This window comes from Podarcis muralis, chromosome 2 (assembly GCF_964188315.1).
Source record: "Podarcis muralis chromosome 2, rPodMur119.hap1.1, whole genome shotgun sequence".
Classification (NCBI taxonomy): Eukaryota; Metazoa; Chordata; class Lepidosauria; order Squamata; family Lacertidae; genus Podarcis; species Podarcis muralis.
Window position 1 is genome coordinate 68,535,262 of NC_135656.1, and position 18,902 is coordinate 68,554,163.

General features: G+C 46.6%; 1 protein-coding gene across 3 annotated transcripts in view; it reads left to right on the top strand.

Annotated features, from left to right (window-relative positions):
* The window catches only part of FAM193B (family with sequence similarity 193 member B), a 30,181-nt gene that overhangs the window by 4,609 nt on the left and 6,670 nt on the right, over positions 1 to 18,902 (top strand). The window contains exons 2-5 of one of the 3 annotated variants that reach the window (XM_028718486.2): positions 14,059 to 14,298; positions 14,811 to 15,027; positions 15,399 to 15,599; positions 16,140 to 16,536. In XM_028718486.2, the coding sequence (XP_028574319.2) occupies positions 14,059 to 14,298; positions 14,811 to 15,027; positions 15,399 to 15,599; positions 16,140 to 16,536 (1,055 nt within the window). Of the gene's footprint in view, positions 1 to 14,058; positions 14,299 to 14,369; positions 14,707 to 14,810; positions 15,028 to 15,398; positions 15,600 to 16,139; positions 16,537 to 18,902 lie in introns of those variants that run through there. The other 2 variants (XM_077924669.1, XM_028718487.2) reach the window with 2 other exon arrangements.

Consider the following 18,902-nt stretch of genomic DNA (forward strand, 5'->3'; position numbering starts at 1 on the left):
ACAAGTGTTCTGCAAAAGGGACAGGGCAACTAGCTACATGTAAACTTTTCAGGATAGCTCTAGGGAGATTTTAGGATAGCTTTTCTGTTCTCTCTGTTGGTCCCTGCAGCTCAGCTAAAACTTCAAGTATGTGCATATGAATTGGGCGTATGCAGCTGTACACGTGCACACACTCTCCTTTACAGTTTGCAGGATTCTGCAGCAAGCTGGAAACTGGCCAGCAGCAAACTGGAAGGCAATGGTTGCCATATACACCAAATGGGACAGATCTGCTATGCCTTAAAAAGCAGTGTGGCAAGAAGAATCCACAGGTGTGTCTGCTTCCACTACCACACTAAGAAAAACAGTACCTAGTGATCATCTCTCTTTTATATAGCTTTTCAAGGCAATGGAGCCTGGAGCCTGCAGTTAAACCAACAGCCGCACTTCAATACAATGAGGCAAGTTTCTCTTGTCCACTCATTTCTAAGCAATTAGGAATGTACTAGTGGAGCTGACCTTCACAGCACTTGTTCGGGAGCTGCATGGAGGCTAACTTACAATAGTCTAATTAAAGTAATTAAAAAGAAAGTTAGTCCTCCAAGCAAAAGCGACAGGGATGCTGCCAGGCAGCACACCAGAGCTAGTATTGTACAAGTTTTGCGAGACAGACTGCTAGTAGTAACGCCTCAGGTTCACAAAGTGAGATTTAGACTTGCCACAAACACTTAAGGCTGGGCAGGCATGCTGACGTACTTGTCCATAAGTTGGTGTTGCTTAGCACAGCAGCCAGATTTCTTTAGCTTGACTATACAGAGTGCATTAAGATCTTCCCTGCCTTTGATGTTGACTTTTTGCACTTCTCAGTCACAACTGTCAGCGGTTAGATTCTATGATGCCACGAAAGATTGCCACAATAATCCAAGTGTATTGTTTAATGTTGTCTTTTTGCTGCTGGTTTTTATTAGCAGTAGACTACCTAGAGGCTCACGGCAATTTCTGGAAAACTATGGAGTTGTCTTTATCCATCTCCTGGCTTCATTTCCCATTGTACCAAACCAGATCCTGTCCTGCCCGTCCTGAGGTTGGGGTAGCCAGACAGAGTTTGAGAATGCAAACCCTCAAAACTACCTAACAAACCTCCTTCTCCCCAGATTCAAGTACCAGTTGCAGTCTTGCTACCCAGGGCCATGATCCGGGGGTGCATTAACTGCAGTTATTTTTGTATGTTTCTTTTCAGCAGCTGTCACACTAAGTCAGTCTTGCAGTTAGCAACTGCCTCTTGGTGAACACCCAAATGGCCAACTGCTTGCTAGCCATAGCATATTGCACAGGATCGACACAGTGCTGTGCTTAACACAAAGCCACCTGCTGGGAGCTGGATGTGTCCTTTTGCTCTCTAGCATTGCAGACCCAGTGGCTCCAACACTAGAAGAGCAAGTACACAGAATGTTCAAAGGCTTCACATTGTGACATTTTGTTTTGCAGAAGTTACGCCATGAAGGCGACACACTTACTCTTCCCTTCCTAGTGTTAGGAAGCTGCTGGTGCTCCAGTTCTGCTTTGACAGGATTCTAGGTGATCTTGCAATTAGATATCTAGGAGCTCAGGAAGGTGCTGTATACAGAAGCAGACCATTGTCCCGCCCAGCCCATTGTCCCATTGTCCATACTGATGGCTCAGTTCTTCAGGGTTGGGTTGCAGACAGCAGACACTTCCAGTCCTACCTGGAAATGTCAATGATTGAATCAGGGACCTTCTGCATGTAAACAAAAGCTCTACAACTGAGATACAATCCTTCTCAAAGTGTTGGTGCTGACCTTTAAAGCCCTAAATGGCCTTGGCCCAGTATATCTGAAGGAGAGTCTCCACCCCCATCATTCAGCCTGGACTCCGAGGGCCTTCTGACAGTTCCCTCACTGCGAGAAGTGAGGTTACAGGAAACCAGGCAGAGCGCCTTCTCAGTAGTGGTGCCTGCCCTGTGGAATGCCCTCCCATCAGGTGTCAAGGAAATAAACAACTATCTGAATACTGGAAGGCATCTGAAGGCAGCCCTGTTTAGGGAAGTTTTTAATGTTTGAAGTTTTATTGTGTTTTTAATATTCTGTTGGGAGCCGCTGTGATACCGCCCAGAGTGGCTGGGGAAACACAGCCAGATGGGTGGGGTAAAAATAACAAAATATTATTATTATTATTGTTGTTGTTGTTGTTGTTATTATCATTATTATTATTATTATTCTCCAGAAGTAGCAGAAGACACAGGAAGCCAGAGCAAACAGTGAAAGACCCCAGGGCTTCTTTTCTGGAAAAAGAGGTGCCAGAACTTGTTGAGCTTTTTTTAAGGGAGAAACCATCAAAAGTTGTTGAACTTCTCACACCAATCGCCTTGCTGCCTGCAGCCTCCATCAACACTCACCACAGAGTGCCGTGCCGCCCACAGCCTCTAGCGCTCGGCCTCCCGTGACAGGTTGTCAGAATGCATCAAAGAAGTGCCGGAATTTGGTTCTGGTGAGTTCCAGCTGAAAAAAAGCCCTGCCCATAGCAGTCACCTTTGTGTAGCCACCCACTTATGTGACTGTGGAAAAATATCCCCTCACCAGGTCCCCCGTTTGCGGCTCGGGGAAGAGGATAGTTAGCTGCCTTTCCTGCCACTCAGTAGAAAAGGATATCTTGGTAGTTTACAGCGCTTTTTTTCAGCTCGAACTCACCGGAACTCTGTTTCAGCACCTCACAGTGCCGTTGCCATTATAAGAGAATGAGGGAGGCATTTGTGGTGAGTTTAGGCACCTCTTTTTCTAGTAAAATAGTTGGTACTTTGGTACTAGTGTGGTGGTTCTCAAAGGGTGTGGCAGGAGAGGATGGCAAGTGTGGTGGGAAGATTCAAGGACAATCAAAGAAACGTTCAAACATTTCAGTGTAGTATAGCATAAAAAAAACACCCACAATTTTTAAACCATGGAATATGTAGCTGCATTGTTTTATATACTTTCCAGATTTCTTATTTTCATATTATAAAGTAGTTGTGTTCTATGTTATAAATCAGGCATTGCTAGTTGTTTTTGTTTTCTAATATATTTCTTATCAGTAAAAAATTATTTGTGGCCCAGAGAAAAAAGTTTGCAAACCTCTGTACTAGTAAATACCCTTGGCAAGGACAAGAAAGGGTTTTGATGCATGCTCATCTCGGGAGCGTGTGTGAGGAAGGATCAGGCCATTCTGCTGCCACCTCTGCTTGTCTAGGCTGCAATGAGATGATGGCATGCTGCTGACTTAGCTGCTGAGCAACTAAGAGGCGGTGACAGGGATAAGTCAAAATCCTTACTGCCATCTTTACTGACACTCCTGACCACTGGAAAAAGTTAGTGCTCCCAGTGCTGCATGCAGAACAACATCAATAAACTGATGTATCCAGAAGTTGTAGTTTGAGGTGAGGAGGCTGAGGGTTAAGAAGAGTAGACACCTCTGCTTTCCCTTCCCATATGCATGTGGTCAACTCCCTTACATCAGTAGGCCATGTGTACTTAGGAGCCGAGTAGCAAAGTTGCAGAGTAAGATACATGGATGCGTCTCTCCTTCTGCCCAGTCGTCAGAACACACTTGCTCTTTAGCATTGAGAGATTGTGCCCAACATTTTCTCTTCTCAGATTAAACGGCCACAGCCAGTAGCCTTTTAATGCACCGGAAGGGAGTTGGGGCAGAGCCAAACTTCTAAACTACTTTCTGAATTCAGTTTCAAAGAGCAGGTCAGGTGCAAGAATTCCTAGAAGGGGGACTATCTCAGATATGCATGTACAAGTATCAGCAGCTCAGATACCAAGATGCTTCTGAAAGCTGTGGGAGTGTTTTGAAAGGCACAGCTCAGGTCCTCAGTTGATATATCAGCTGAAAGGGAGCCTCTCACACTTCTGGATTGAAGCCTAGGTTGGAAGAAATGACCCAGCCTTCAGAATTAGTACAAATATATCTTCTCTGTCTACACTAAACATTCCATAGCAAGGTCTTAGCCCAGGCATGGCCAAACTTGGTCCTCCAGCTGTTTTGGGACTACAGTTCCCATCATCCCTGGCCACTGGTCCTGTTAGCTAGGGATGATGGGAGTTGTAGTCCCAAAACAGCTGGAGGGCCAAGTTTGGCCATGCCTCTTAGCCTTTTGGTCTTTACATTACTCCCATTCATTTCTCTTTTAAAAAAATATATCTGTTGATTGCTCACTTGTTTCAGAGGTCCTTTTGCAAAAAGGTGTGCAGCAAGATACTAGTAAGCTTTATTAGTTATCATTTCAGTGGCAAGGCTGAAATGGACTGGTTACAAACATTCTCCCAAAAGGGAGCTTTTATAGGATGTTCCTTCCTCCCCACCCCCAAGTTAGTCCTTGCTTTGAGAGGGTACCAAGAGAACAGTTTAGGGACAGAGAGCCAAAAAGGGAGAGACTTTAATAGTGGCATTGGGAACAAAGCAGTGAATGCTGATTTGTTATCTGTGTTTGGACTGCTTGGATATTCCACAGCAGGACTGGGACATATTATTTGTTAAATACAAGCTGGATTTCTTCCTGCATCTAACTCTTATCCTCTGTTTAGGCATTCCATACACTATGCTCAAATAAAGGCAAAAAGCTTACCTACTTCAGCAGCAAGCCACCCACCAGCTTGAGAGTCAGTTGGTCAGATTTTTAAAAACACACAACCACCACCATCCCAATATTTAGACATTATATAACAGCAGTTGCCTGTGTGCCTATTGCTCTGACCCAAACAGATATATATTCTTCCGTGGTATAAGAAGGTAGGCTTTGCTCCTGTTTTTTGAAAATGTATACTCTGCTTCCAGGCAAGAGCTCTTCAAGACATCACAATAAAAGCTACAACATTTTTAAAAAATCTAATAATTAATTGTGTAGGGAGGTTATCTGCTGTACAGTATTAACTTCTGTTTCTACAGTCACTTCATACTTCTTTCACTGTTCTGTTTAGAGCTGTCAGCTAAACCAAAATGAATTTGGTGTGTCTGCTGTTTAACAACTTACATTTACACCACTTTGCATATTACTAAAACTGCAACAGAACTGCTTTTTTGAGACCTCGCCATGCAAAATATCCTACCATTTATTTCCTTGCTATACATCGGAACCCAAATGCCAAACTTGCTTTTAAATCACAGCACTACCAATTAAAACTTTCCCTTCATTAAAGTGGCTAAAGGTTTGGGCAATTGATTTATAGATTTAAAAGTTGTTGCCCTAATTCAAACAGATAGCTTTCTATCATGGAGTTTACCATAAGCCCTCACCCCTCTTTTCAGTTCCTCATTTTTCAAAGAGCAAATAAATCATCTATATGTCTTAGAGGGCAGCGCTGGACTCACAGAAGTGACTTTAAAAGAGAGCTTCTAACAGGATATCTACAGGTGAGGAGGGGATTCACAGTTAGTTCCAGCTTTAAGAAATGGGAAGATGAGATGCAGCTTATGTATCTCATCTTGAACAAGTGACTCTTCCAACAAGAAAGTCCCTCCTCTCTGGGAAAACGAGTCCCTTACTAGTCAACCAAGGCTCCCTGGGGTAGCACACCTGAATATAAAAATATACTAACCAAGATGACCACAGTACAAGAAGATTTCAGTTACTAGCTGTGAGCACACAAGGAAAATTTAATTTTGAAGCCTATAGGAAATGTATATCTAAAAACAGAAGTCAGAACTACTTGTGTTATTCAGCACACTCTCACTCTCCAATTACCTGAAGAGGATTCTCTAGGGACTCACCTGCTTAATATAGTCCTGAATGTTAGCAGGAAGAATAGCATAGGCTGGAACATGCTATAGTCTGGGTACGCTCAGAACTACATTTGTTTGAGCCATTTTCAAAGTTAAGAAGCCTCATAGTAGACAGAGGGGAATCGCAGACACATCTAGAATTTGAAACTATGGGGAGGGTGGTAGTGGTGTTACCATTCAGCCAACCCGAAAGCACCCACCCTCTGTCTTTCCCTTCAGTATTATCCTAAAAGATGTCTGTCTGTTTCCCTTATAAAGCACCTGAGGATCTACTACGCATGCTCAGTACTGTAATTGTTTGCTGGTTGGATGCATGACCAAGGAGTGGGTGGAATTGAAACTATAAATACAACACTTCCTGGTTGGGGCTTTGGTTTTTATATGGTCCAATTAGTTTGGTATGTTCTGGGGAAATGCGTTAACTAATGATTGTGTGGATTATTTTCTCTTAAACACTTTTCCTTGCTGTAGTTACTATTTTCTGAAAGTGCTTCTCCCCTTCCCCTAACATTTTTGGAAATACTTCTTTTCTGTTTTAACTTTAAAGCTGGTAAAAATAAGTCAAGGTGTGTCTTTACAAATGTGGTTCTCCTTATCGCGGAGGGCATCTCCTTTTCATACATTGTTCAGGTAAAACTTAGCAGTCCCAAACCAAACAAGTTTTATGGTGGTATCTCGATGTTGTAGTTGTTGTAGGTGTGTGATGTTTTGATAAAATCGCTTCCCTTGGGGCGGTCTTGATTCCCTGTTAAAAACGTTTGTGGGTAGCTTTGCACTCTGGTTATTTTTCTAGCTGTCACATTGTAAATTGGAGGCCTGCCTCAGAGTAGGCCAGGTCATTCCAAGGTAGCTATATCATGTTGCTCAACCCTTAATGTGCCACATGGTGCAGGTAGGGTTGGAATCTTTTGCAGAAGCTCTTGCCAGAAAGGTTGAGGTAATGTGTGTGGACTTTAAGTCAAAGATCTTGCTGGGCAGCCTCACTCAGCCTGGTGGCCCCCAGATTTTTGGACTGCAACTCCTATCATCCCTGATGATTAGTCATTCTGGTTGGGGTTTGATGGGAATTATGCTTCAAACATCTGGAGCAGGAGCAGGGAATTAGATTTGGCTGGCAGGCCTGATCTTTACCTCCCTCACCCAGTGACCCAGCTTTGATAGGTGAATACAGCTGCCTATATGTAAAGGTAAAGGACCCCTGGACAGTTAAGTCCAGTCATAGGTGACTGGGGTTGCGGCGCTCATCTCGCTTTTAGGCTGAGGGAGTCGGTGTTTGTCCACAGACAGCTTTCCGGGTCATGTGGCCAGCATGACTAAACTGCTTCTGGCGCAACGGAACACCGTGACGGAAACCAGAGCGCACAGAAACACCGTTTACCTTCCCGCCGCAGCAGTACCTATTTATCTACTTGCACTGGTGTGCTTTCGAGCTACTAGGTTGGCAGGAGCTGGGACAGAGCAACAGGAGCTCACCCCGTTGCCCGGATTAGCTGCTCAGTGGTTACAGCAAGCCTCTTTGAAGTTCATTTCCATGTGTGGTTTGAATCAAAGTGATGCCTGCGAATGGAAAAATTCAGTGGCACTCGTAGGTCAGTACTGTCAGCAAGCCTTGCTTACCAAGGCACAATTGGGAGCACCCTTTAAGTTCCAGATTGTTCATTAGCTGTTGAGGTTTTACCTGGCCCACAACTGATGTCATATATGATGTTAGGTGGGTGTGGTTTGGGGAAAACTGCCTCACAAGCCAAACTAGAAACCCTGCCAGGCCTAATTAGTGCTTGCAGACTAGAGGTTCTCCACTACTGGTCTAGAGCAGCCTTTCACAACCTTGGGTTGCCATATGTTGTTGGACTACAGCTCCCATCACCCCTGGTTAGCAGGACCAGTGGTCAGGGATGATGGGAGTTGTAGTCCAACAACATATGGCGACCCAAGGTTGAGAAAGGCTGGTCTAGAGGTTAATACGTTGTAGATGAAATTTTAAATCTAGATTAGTATTAGTGAGGCTGCAATCTTACGCACACGTACATGGGAGTAAGCTCCATTGAACTAAGTGGGTCTTCTAAATACTTGTATATAGTACTGCATATGATATTGGACAGCAGCATGGTAGTTGTTGACCAAAAATGTCTGGAGCAGGAGCAGGAAAGATTCCTGGATTCCTTCTCTGGATTCCTTCCTCTCCTCCCCTTGTGTGCTGTACTGGGGGTTCTCCTTGTCGGAAAATCGTAACACTCCTGAACCCCCCCCCCATCCAATTTTGGGGCTTGGGAAAGTGAGAAAGGCATTGTGCTAGTGGAAGTCCTTGCACAGGCTTCCACTAGCAAGACTCAGTTGAACCCCACCTTTAGCCTCTCGTATTCCTGGTAATACCATTATCAGACTGAAACAGTAGCATGCTGCGATAGCATTTAATGCATGGTCTGAAAGAGAGACACTTGTAGATCAACCTAATTAGTAAAAAATAAATAAAATTGTTTGTGATTGTTTTCAGCATGAGTAAATCTTGTCTTCCCTACTCTTTGATGTGATTAGTAACATAAGAAACTGCCTTTTTCTGACTTGGCCTATTGGTTCATCTCTCAGTATTGTCTACAGAGACTTGCAGTAGCTTTCCAGGGTTTCAGTGATAGGGTCCCCTCCACCAATTTGCCCCTCCAACAGCAAATTGTGCATGGTAGTTAAATATACGGCATCACTTCATTTAGCCAGGTTGAACTGGTCTAGTGTGGAAGCAAGTACCCCGTTCTGATGTAGCCAAGCCATCGGCACTGACAAGTCAGCTTTTCAGGGGAATAGGAGCAGAGATGACTGCTTAACAGAACAAGAAATTTGTCTTCTCTGACAATGCAGGGCACATGCTGCTTAGCCTACGATCTGCAGGATGAGCATGACCTTAGTGGGCTTTTGTTAGTGATTCATATCCTGGAGTGTGGTGTCAGTCACAGCGAGGTCAGCTTTCAAACCTCCTATTAGCAATAAAGAAGATCTACCACTGTGGCATTTCCCACATGCCTTAAGAAATAGGGATTAAATATCTGAAGTCTGATCCATAGACCATAGTTCTTAAACATGCCACTATCCCTTTCTGCCCTCAGCAAATCTCTAAGGTGCACAAGGCTGCTGGAGAACATGTCCAGTCAGATGAGCAGCGATTTGATTCTGGGGTTGTGTCCAGATGTATGTGACCTTTGTGGCGAGCTTGCAGGGAAAGAGCACTCACTGTGGAGGGGGTCAAACAACTCATTCATACAAAGAATGCATGAGGGGGGGTCACAGGGCTATGTGGGTTACATCTCCCCCTCCCCTGCTGGTGTGTCCAAAAGGTGGCCTGCCCCACTACTCAAGTCTTCTATACAGGTGAAAAGAGAGTGACTCAGAATTCCCACTCATCTGAGGTAGTTCTACCTGTGTACATACTATGTGTAGTGACTCTATAAATGCCTGCCATTTGTCCAGCCAGTGATGGCTGCAGGCTGGTGGACACGACCCTGCTTTCTCCCTCAGAGCTTGAGAGTTTTACTTTTGAATGACTCTTAACGTATTGTGCCTTACATACAGACTTCTCTTCAAGATCCATCTCTGGGAGACCAGCTTAACCTGTTTCTGCAGAAGCTGGCCATGGAGATTGATTGACTGATTCCTATGATAGCACTGCCATTTCTTTCATTCACCCTTCAGTTTTCTTTTTTTAAAAAACCCCAAAATGAATAGAATAAATAAAAAAGGAATTGATTGTTTTTATTCAGATTGGGCTCTGAGTAAGCATTCAAGTGACCGGACATAGTTAAGCTACAGTTTTTGGGAAAAAAAATTTTAAAAGGCAGGCTGCCTGCCCGAAATGGGGAAGGGGTCAAAATGGAGTAGTGAATCAGAACTGAATTCACTGGTAAATGCATGTCGAAAGGGTTGGTTCAAGCCATGTGGAAACGAGCAGCTTGCCCTGATTTTGAAGTATGTCTGCACACAGCCTGGGTTCCCCATACTTAAGAGAACTTTCTACCTACATATATTTCACGCGACCTCTGCCACCACGATGGGGAAACTCAGGAGTCAGTATTTGCTCAAGGTGATGCATTTTTGACATAGGGTGCAATTTTCATGCGGGGACTCTTTCTAAGCAAGTGACTTCCTATGTGGAATAGCCCTGCAGGAGAATTAATCTGCACCAGACAGTTCATATCTGGATCAGACGCAAGACAAAACAAAGAGATAAGTGTTTGGCTGGTAATGTTCTCATCCAAAACCTCAGAAGAGGCGTAATGTTTAGAATTCAGGAGTGAGGAATCTGTGGCTCTCTAGAGTTGGAGTGCAACATTATTTGGAGGGCCACAAGTTCCCCATCCCTGAGTTAAATTGACATGATGGGGCAGGGCCATGTAGGCTCCCAGTGTGTTTTGACAGAGCAGCATGTTCACTAAAATGAGGGTGGAGGCAGTGGCGGAGCTTCATGCTTTGGCACCGGGGGTAGGGTGGAGAGCAGACGGGGGTGGGGCTGGTGTGCGTCCTGGGCAGGGGGGCAGCCACGATGGCACCCTGCCGTGATTTCACTGCCGGGGGCGGGGCGCTCCCCCCCCACTCCTCTTCCTCTGCCAGTGGGTGGAGGACACTGCTGGATGGGTGTAAAGTATCGTCAGTGGGCAAAAGAGGGGGAAAAGGAGGGGCACTCACACACTTGCCTGTAGACTACTGATCAGAAGGAAGCAAGGAATGAGAGGGCAGTACCTCCTAACTCAACCTCAGCACTCAAAATGAAGGCTGGATAGGATGAGAGAGAAGCTCTTGCTTCTTTAGGAAGGCCTACTTAAGTTTGTAGAACTATCATGGTTGTGGCACTTGTGGCTAGAAGCTGGAGCAGGAATAGGTGTTGGTCAGGGCTGGCTCAAGACATTTTGCTGCCTGAGGCAGAGGACCAGCTGGTGCCCTCCCCCAACTAACCAACCAACCAGTCAGTCAATAATGAACAGGATCTTCCACTGTACTTGAGGGCAGCAGGCTAACAGGATGGGCCACATGGCACACACAGCTCTGGGCCACATGGCACACACAGTATCTGCCGCCTGAGGCAGTTGCCTCTCTCTGCCTCATTGCAGGGCTGGCTCTGGTGAGGGTTGCTGTAGGTGTGTGAAGTAGAGGTGGTGGTGGTAGGGAGCTTATGACAAACTCGGGGACGTGTTTGCTAAGTCCAGGAGCAGCAGCAACAGGCGAAATGGATACATTTCAGGGATCCCGGTAATAGATACTGCTTAAGCAGTAGATATATTTTTCATTACGGTGTGGGTTGGATAGCTGAAAGTAAAGACCTTCGGTTGCATTTACTCTAAGTGACATCAGGAGTTGTGGAAATAACGAGTGCTACTTCTTATACCCAAAGAGTTATTTCTTCCATCAACAATATTGAAATTTGTTCCAGAAAGTTTGGAATTTCCAAACAGGCATGACAAGGTTTGGAGTCCTGTGTTCTGAATCTGTCTCTTGCTGTGTCAGTCCTCCTTTTGAGAACCTCGCTCCTTGATAGGGATTTCCAGGGAACAAAGGTGTGGTGAGAAGAGGCTTGCCTAGGGAACAAAGATGAGTGTGTTTTAAGGAGATGTTTGTCTGCCTTGCAGTGTTTAATTTAGGAGGTGAAATCAACATCTGATGATTGCCGGTGATAGGTGCATATTCTAGGATTAAAAAACGACAACACTCATTTAAGAGAAGAGTTAAGGCATTTATGAATTCACTCAGGCACCAAAAAGCATGGAAACAGTAAGTTAAGGCAACAGCCTTAGCTTCTCTGCCATGGAATCGGTAAAAACCTATGTATTACCTTAGCCTTTGCCAACCCAATGCCTTCCAGATGTTTTGGACGGTGACTGGCTGAAGTTGATGGGAGCTGCAGTCCTAAAACATAGGTAGGCACAGTCTGATCTATATGCTGTGCCCATTTACAACTTAGCGTCTGTGCACACAAATTTTATCTTGGTTTTTCAGCCCAAATCCTCTATTTATATCGGTTGGGAGAACTCTGAAGCTGGGAAGCTGGTCTTTAGTTAGATATATAGTTTTACATTCTAAGGGTTGTATTGTAGCAGGAACCCCCCCATGAAATCAATGTGCAAGCAGAACAGATTTGGTAAACACAATGAAATCCCCCCCCCCCCGACTGTCAGCTCCCTAAATCTGTTCTGGTTCTTCCCTCCAACTCTCCAGCGCAGATTTGGAGGAGAGTAGAGAAGTTCCAGTGCACTTGCAGAAGTCATTCCATGCATGTAATGATTTAGTTGGATATAACCCTAAACTTTTGATTTGCTTACCTTAAGCTGTAAAGTACAAACTGTACATGTTGAACTGAAAGCAAAACCTGCAGAGTAGCTATCAAAACTGATCAGGATATCAGACTTGCACTTTTGCTTTGCTCTTCTTCTGAATTCTAAAGACTTACAAAGCAATCCAAAGTGGGTGGGAGAGAGAAGATCAAAGGTGAAGGAACCGCTGGGCTTCTGCCAGCAGAGTGGAAGGGGTGGGGGCTGTGAGCTAAGCCCCAGGAGTGCAGTCTAATGGAGTTGTGGCACCTTTTCTCTTGATATATACACACACATGCACACATCTGCTGGAACACGTAATAATCAAAGTTTCATAGCAACACACCACACACAGGAATAAGCAGGAGCATGCCATGGGTAGGCATGTGCAAGGGTATGCTATATGCAGGCATGCACAAACAGATGCAGTAGCCCATTGCACAAGCAGCCCACCACTTTTGAACATGCACAGCAGCACAATGTCGCACGCAATGCAGCTAGAAATGCACACTGCTCCAACCTGTTCCCTCTGGCAGCAACCCTTTTCCTTGGGGAAGCAGGTTCAACCAGGGGAACTTCAGTCTGCCCAACAGATCCATTTTGTCATACTTGCCCTTAGTTAAATTGTTTATTTAAAATGGGAACTTTGAACTGTCATAACTTTAGGAATACTTAACAGACTTTCACCAAAACAGCAATTAGGTTTTCTCGCTTACGTGAAAGGGGAAATTTCTAGGTATGTTTTGAGAAAAGGGGTGTGCAAAAACAGGACACAATTAAACTGCTATCACACATTGGCATTCTTAGATTTCCAGTGCCAGATTTCCTCCTGATAAGATAATTTGTCTTCATTCTGATGAATAGCATTTTCTGTTTTGATGATGAAAGAATGCAGAAAAAGAACCTCACCTTAAACTATAGAGCCATGGGATTGGTAATTAATATTCTCTCACATACGCTGACAAGTTGTTGCTGATTGGACTCTCCCCCTCAGGGGTGTTTCTGATTTTCTGGGCATGCTCTGAGGCTGCCAGCCCACATCCTGCTGTGGAACTACTCCTTTGTCACTTTCCTCTGTCACCCCTGCCCCCGAGCACACCTGTTCCTGCCGTGATTGTGGTTCTCCTTCTGTCTCCTTCTCATGCTGCACCCTTTGCCCCTTTGGGCTTTGTCTCACCTTGAGTCTGAGAACGACCATCTGCTTTGCAGCAGCAGTCAGATGCACGGCCCATTGTCCCGGGCTCCTCAGTCGGTGGGGAAACAATGCGACCCTGCCCCTAACCCTTCATGCCTGTCTCCATCTCTAAGCAGTGCCGAGGCCGATTTGTCGCCTGGCTTCCGCCCCGGAGCCAGACAGGAAGCTGAAGGCCTTGTGTGGGAAGAATGAAAGGAGCAGCCAGGAGAAGGTTTCTGCCTTACGTGTTGCAGCTGTTCCTCCGTCTTCAGCTGCACAGGAGCAAGGGGGAGCAGGCTGCCTGTCTTCTGGGCCCACAGGGCCTTGGGATAGTGCTGGAAGCATTGGGTGGGGGAAGCAGCGTCCTGTGCTGAGGCAGGAGTTGTGAGCTGGGGGACAACTGCGGGTGGGAGAATAAAAGGGACAGAGAGAACTGAGATACAGATCAGGCACCTTTGTGGCTCTCACACAGAAACACACACCCTTCTGCCATCACAGACTGTTCATTCCCTCTCCTGCTGCCCCGGATCTGCCACTCTGCTGTTGTGCTTAGTTCTGAGGTCGCTTAGTGTGAACAGTATTGTAGTAATAGCAGAGTTAGGCAGGAAGCACTAGAAAATCTTTTCTGGGAGCATCCAACTGTTGGCTGTCTGGATGGCCGGTTTGCCCACAGGTTTGCAAGAGCTCTGTGGGAAAGCCATGACATGACAAAAGGTATTGCCCTAATCCAGATTAGGGGATTTTCCTAAGCATATCCTGTCGCCATAGCGCATGGCCCAGTGCTCCCCAGGCTCGTGTTCCCTGTAAGCAACCCTCGCTTTCTGTGTGTTTGCCCTGCTGCAGGTGCTGCCCACCTCCAACCAGTCGGTGCAGACGTGCTGCTTGCTGTGCCACCGGGAGCGTAAAGATTGGGGAGGGCCATCCCACAATGGGCTGATATCGCCGGGGGAGCGGCTGCCTCCGGATTTTGTACCGACGCTGGTGCAGAACCTGTTGGGAGAGATGCCGCTGTGGATCTGCCAGAGCTGCAGGCAGAGCGTGGAAGAGGAAGAAAGGAGGGCAGTCCAGGAGCAGGCGCTGGCGGTAAGCATTTAACCCCACCAGAATGCACGCCATCACTCACTCTGGGACAGGTGTTATTGGGTCAAGGAGGGTTAACTGCTGTGAAGCCAGCAGTCTACATAAAAGGCCTTCCTGGATTGGTCAAGCTGCACACCCTTGACCACTGTCGGATGGCTGTGTTATGTTCTGGGACCCTAACTGCTCCCAGCTCTAGGCTGTGGAACTTGCCAGCTTTGGCTTGAGTGAATGCATTGCCTACAACAACAGGGCCTTGACTCTTTTCTTTCTTGTCACTGTCATCATTTGCGGTGGTGGGAAAGGGAATGAGAGTAGAGGTAAGACTAGACAAGCCTGTCTCCTCACCGAGAGTCTGCGTCCTCCTGGGCAAGTGCCATGGTGGGTCCAGGACAAGAATTGGTTGGAGCAAAGGTTAGTCCAATGTTACTATTCCTCACAGATCAGCCATGAGCTTACCCTCCCAAGCAGACGTGTTGCATTGGATTTGTGGTCTGAGCCGCCCGTTCTTTTCCCAGGTCTCGCTGTCGCATACGGCCTGCAAGTCACAGTCCTGCGGGGCAGGCTCCCACTCCTCTTCGTCTTCGTCATCTTCATCCTCGTGCCACGGGAACTCGGGAGACTGGGACCCCAGCTCCTTCCTGTCTGCACACAAGCTCTCGGGGCTCTGGAACTCCCAGCATGCCAATGGGGCAGCTCAAGGGAGCTCCCTAGGGGGAACACCTGTTGTACCAGGTAAGTTCATGTTGCCCCTGGGCCAGTGATGGTCTTCTCCCTTCTAGATGTGGGGTTCTCCCTACAGCTTCTTTATGGAGGCTATGCCAGTAGTCATTGGGAGGGGGCGTGGCAATTGCTTAACTGTGTGAGGAAGTGCTAGCATCTGGCAACCTATATCAATACATTTTGTCAGAGAAGGGATGGCCATACACAAGCCTGTCTTGCTCTTCTCCTGAGGGAGAGCAATTCTTTATATGAAGGTGCCTGCTTACTGAGGTCTTCCCACCAGAGGCCTTTTGCAATCTCCATGGCTCAGATGAGGTGCCACAAGTGGGGAGGTGAGTGAGGGGCCTGGAGAGCAGCCAGCTCCATCTCTGACTCCATTTCAGGTGACAAGCACCCCGGCCTCCCTCCGGAGTGTGCCAGCCAGGCCCCTGCTGTGGGAGGTGGGCTCAAAGCCTGCCCTTACAGCCACGCGCTCTCCCCAGCTCCCAGCGGCACCCCAGGCTCGCCTCTGCCTACCTCACTCGACTTCTGCAAAACTCTTCCCAAGCAGTTCAAGAGCATGTGCCGGAGACCCACCCCGCCAGGTCTGTATGGGCGGGGCCTGGGGAAGGCCAGCTGACCACATCCGCAGGGCAAAAAGTGGCAGCACATTGCTGGGCTCACTACTGTGGAATCTTGCCTCCTCTTGGGGCCAGCCCCTGAGTGAGACCTTAGCACAACCCCAAAGGGCAAGGGTTGCCCCCCTTTCCCCTTCTGAGAGCTGTGGGTTTAAAATGTTAAACATGTCATACGTGTGGCCAAACCCCCAAGCATGTTTTGAGGAAGCATGTTATGGTGCAAGCCCTGGTATGTTGGAAAGTGCTTTGGAAAGTACCACAGCTGCAGGGAAGCTTCTAGCTGAGAATATGATCACCAGGTTGGGTTGGCTTGAGCGGCATGCCTGAGTGTATGGCCGTAGAGCCTATGGGAGGGGCAATACTTCTGGGCAAGGACCTTGTGGTGCAGAGGTCTCTATGGTGGGGAAGCTTAGCACCCGTGGAATGTTTTGCCCCTTGTAGTAGTGTGTGAAAAGTCTGCTGTCCAGGATTGGACCTAATAGCCCTCCCTTTTCCATCTGGCTGCAGGAGAGGCCTTCCACTCCTCGGAGCACCACCGGCATGTGGACCTCACTGCTCCACCCAACAGCCCCACAGGCCTCCCCTCGCAGCCGCCGGCACTCCTCCCAACAAAGCAGATGCCTGCCCACCCTGGGCCCTTCAGCTCCCCTCCTCACGTCCACCTGAGCTCCTCACCGCAGGCGGCCCCCTTCCCTGCGCCAGCCCTCAGTCCACACACACCGGTGCCCAAGCCAGGAGCAGACTCCCCTCCCACTGGATCTTGCAAGAGCCCACACCTGCCAACTGCCAATGTGCCACTGCTGAAGATACCGCCTCCCGTAGGCTGCACTCATCCATGCAACGGCCATTGCAGCGGCTCCTTGGGTCCTCCAACTGCCTCGCATCAACTGCCCAGCACCAACAGGTGAGTGGAGCCCTGGGCATAGGGTTGCTGATAGGAATGTGCCCAGCAACTTCCTGGGGTAATTTGCCACTTGGCAGAAGTCATCCTTGCTGCCATTGGCTGTAGAACATGTGGCGTGCATTTTAGGATAGCAGCCTAAGGACCATTATCTCTGCTCAGTGTGAGCGAACCATTTGAAACTCCAGGCAGGTGGATAGACTAGGGGTACCTCTACAGTGTCACTATTTTGCGGGGGGATTTAAGTGCATACCAGAACTGCAGGATGGCACAATTAAAGTTGATTAAAGCTTTCTGTTGGTCTAGTTCAAGGTTTCTCAAACTTGGGTTCCTGGCTGTTGTTGGACTACAACTCCCATCATCACTAGCTAGCGGGACCATTGGCCAGGGATCATGGGAGCTGTAGTCCAACAACAGCTGGGGACCCAAGTTTGGGAAATCCTGGACTAGTTAGTGTAGTAGATCCACCTTCAAAAAAGTGGACATTTTGCACCTTGGAAATGACAGGAAAATGTGAAAAGTATGAGATGGAGGAGTGATTATTGGGAGGATGTGTAGGCATCCTGCAAACAAATTCAGGATGAATGCAGGACAATTTCTCGTTGTCATGTAACTGCTCTGCAAACAAATAACGATGAGCCTAATTGCCCTGTATACTTCGTGCAAACAAATGAAGGCGAATGCTGAATTAACAGGACTTCTGGAGAAGCCATCTTTTCACCTGTGTTGTCTAGGCAGCTGAATGGGCAACTTGGTCTTCTTTCCCTGCTCTGTTCTCTCCAGCTCCCAAAGGAGGCTTGTGTTCAATCCTGTCCTAAAAAATTGAAACCAGAGGCAGTTTGTGACTTCTGCGCCTGAGGGGATTGCTGTTACAGTAGGGATGGCTTGAGCATTTGCTCGTCTAGATTTAGTGATGCTTACCACGAACCATTTAGAGAGAGGGCCTGTCCAACCTGCTGGGACCAATGCATGAGGCAGGGTTTTATTTAAGCTCTTAGAAGTGCCAGCTCTGGATAATGTTATTTTGGGCATAGCTATCCCGCCATTGTTGGAGCTTCACTTGCTCTGTTAAGAGTCAGTGCTGGCATAACATTTTTCTTTCCATAAAAAAAATATAAATGAAAAAAGTTACACTAGAATGCAAACTCCATGTAGTTTTGGAATGAAAGAGCTGTGAATGAGAGCGGGCAGGAATCTCTCCCACTCATGGATCTATCCTACAGAGTCCACAAGCCTTTTGTATTCCATTGAAACTTTTTTCATGAATATTTTGCCATGAAGGAAAAAGTTATTTCAGAACCTGTTGTTAAGTGTTGCAAAGTAATATTATTGGCCTTCTCTGAAGATGGGGGTGCTGGAGCGCTGCAGGGTTTGATCCCTATTTTCCATTGTGTTTGCCATTTTTTAGCCATATTACAGCCTCTTTTTAATTCTTAGCCCTGCAGCATTTCAGCATCAGAACTGGTCAGATTTCTGTGTTGATGCTGCCCTTTCATACCCTTCTGCTTTCTCAGGCTTAACCCCCCCCTTGCAGCGCGCGCACCCCCCCCCCCCCCCGAGTTCAATCTTCAGGTCTCTGCAGGGTTGAGGAGATGATGAAGCATTTTGTTTTGTTTGCTTAAATCATTTGTGTTGCATGTTTTCATGCAAGTGTCCAAGATGGCCCCCAACAATAAATAAATACGCCCTCATCAAGCCAAAAAATAAGCAAACAGTAAAAAAACCAAACCCTAGTCTGGTATCTAAATGGAAACAAGAACTGGTACCAAATATTTCATTATTGCAACCAGAATATTTATTTATTTTTTATTTCACAGAATGTAATTCACTTGATTATAAGAAAAAACCTCAAAAAATAGAAGTTGCTTATAAATGGAAGCGAACATGAGGCCCTCAGATAAAAGATTGGCTGAATAAGGTTTAGAACACATTGTACATGGTTAAATGGACTCACCTAGTATAATCCCAAGAAGGACAAAAACAGTTGCTTAATACAATAAATTTGGAATTCCATAATTGGAATTCCAAACTATACATTTTCAGGAAAATATACCCAGTGATAGTTCTGGGGTTTTTTTGTGTTGTTGTTTTTTTAATGTATGTAATAATGAAACCTGCTTATTACTGAGGGCTGAGTAATTTTACATATGCTATATATGTAAGATACACAACCTACATAGGTATAGACTCAGTAAACAGCTTTAAAACCTTTTATTCCCCCCCCCCCCAAAAAAAAGGCAAACTGCAGAAACATTCATAATCTGTCAGTGGAGGCCCAGGGAAGAGAAGATTGCTTTCATTCCAGTGCCAGGTGAAAGCCCCTTTGGAGAGTGAGCTCCAAAGATGGGGTGTTCCAACAACAGAAAATC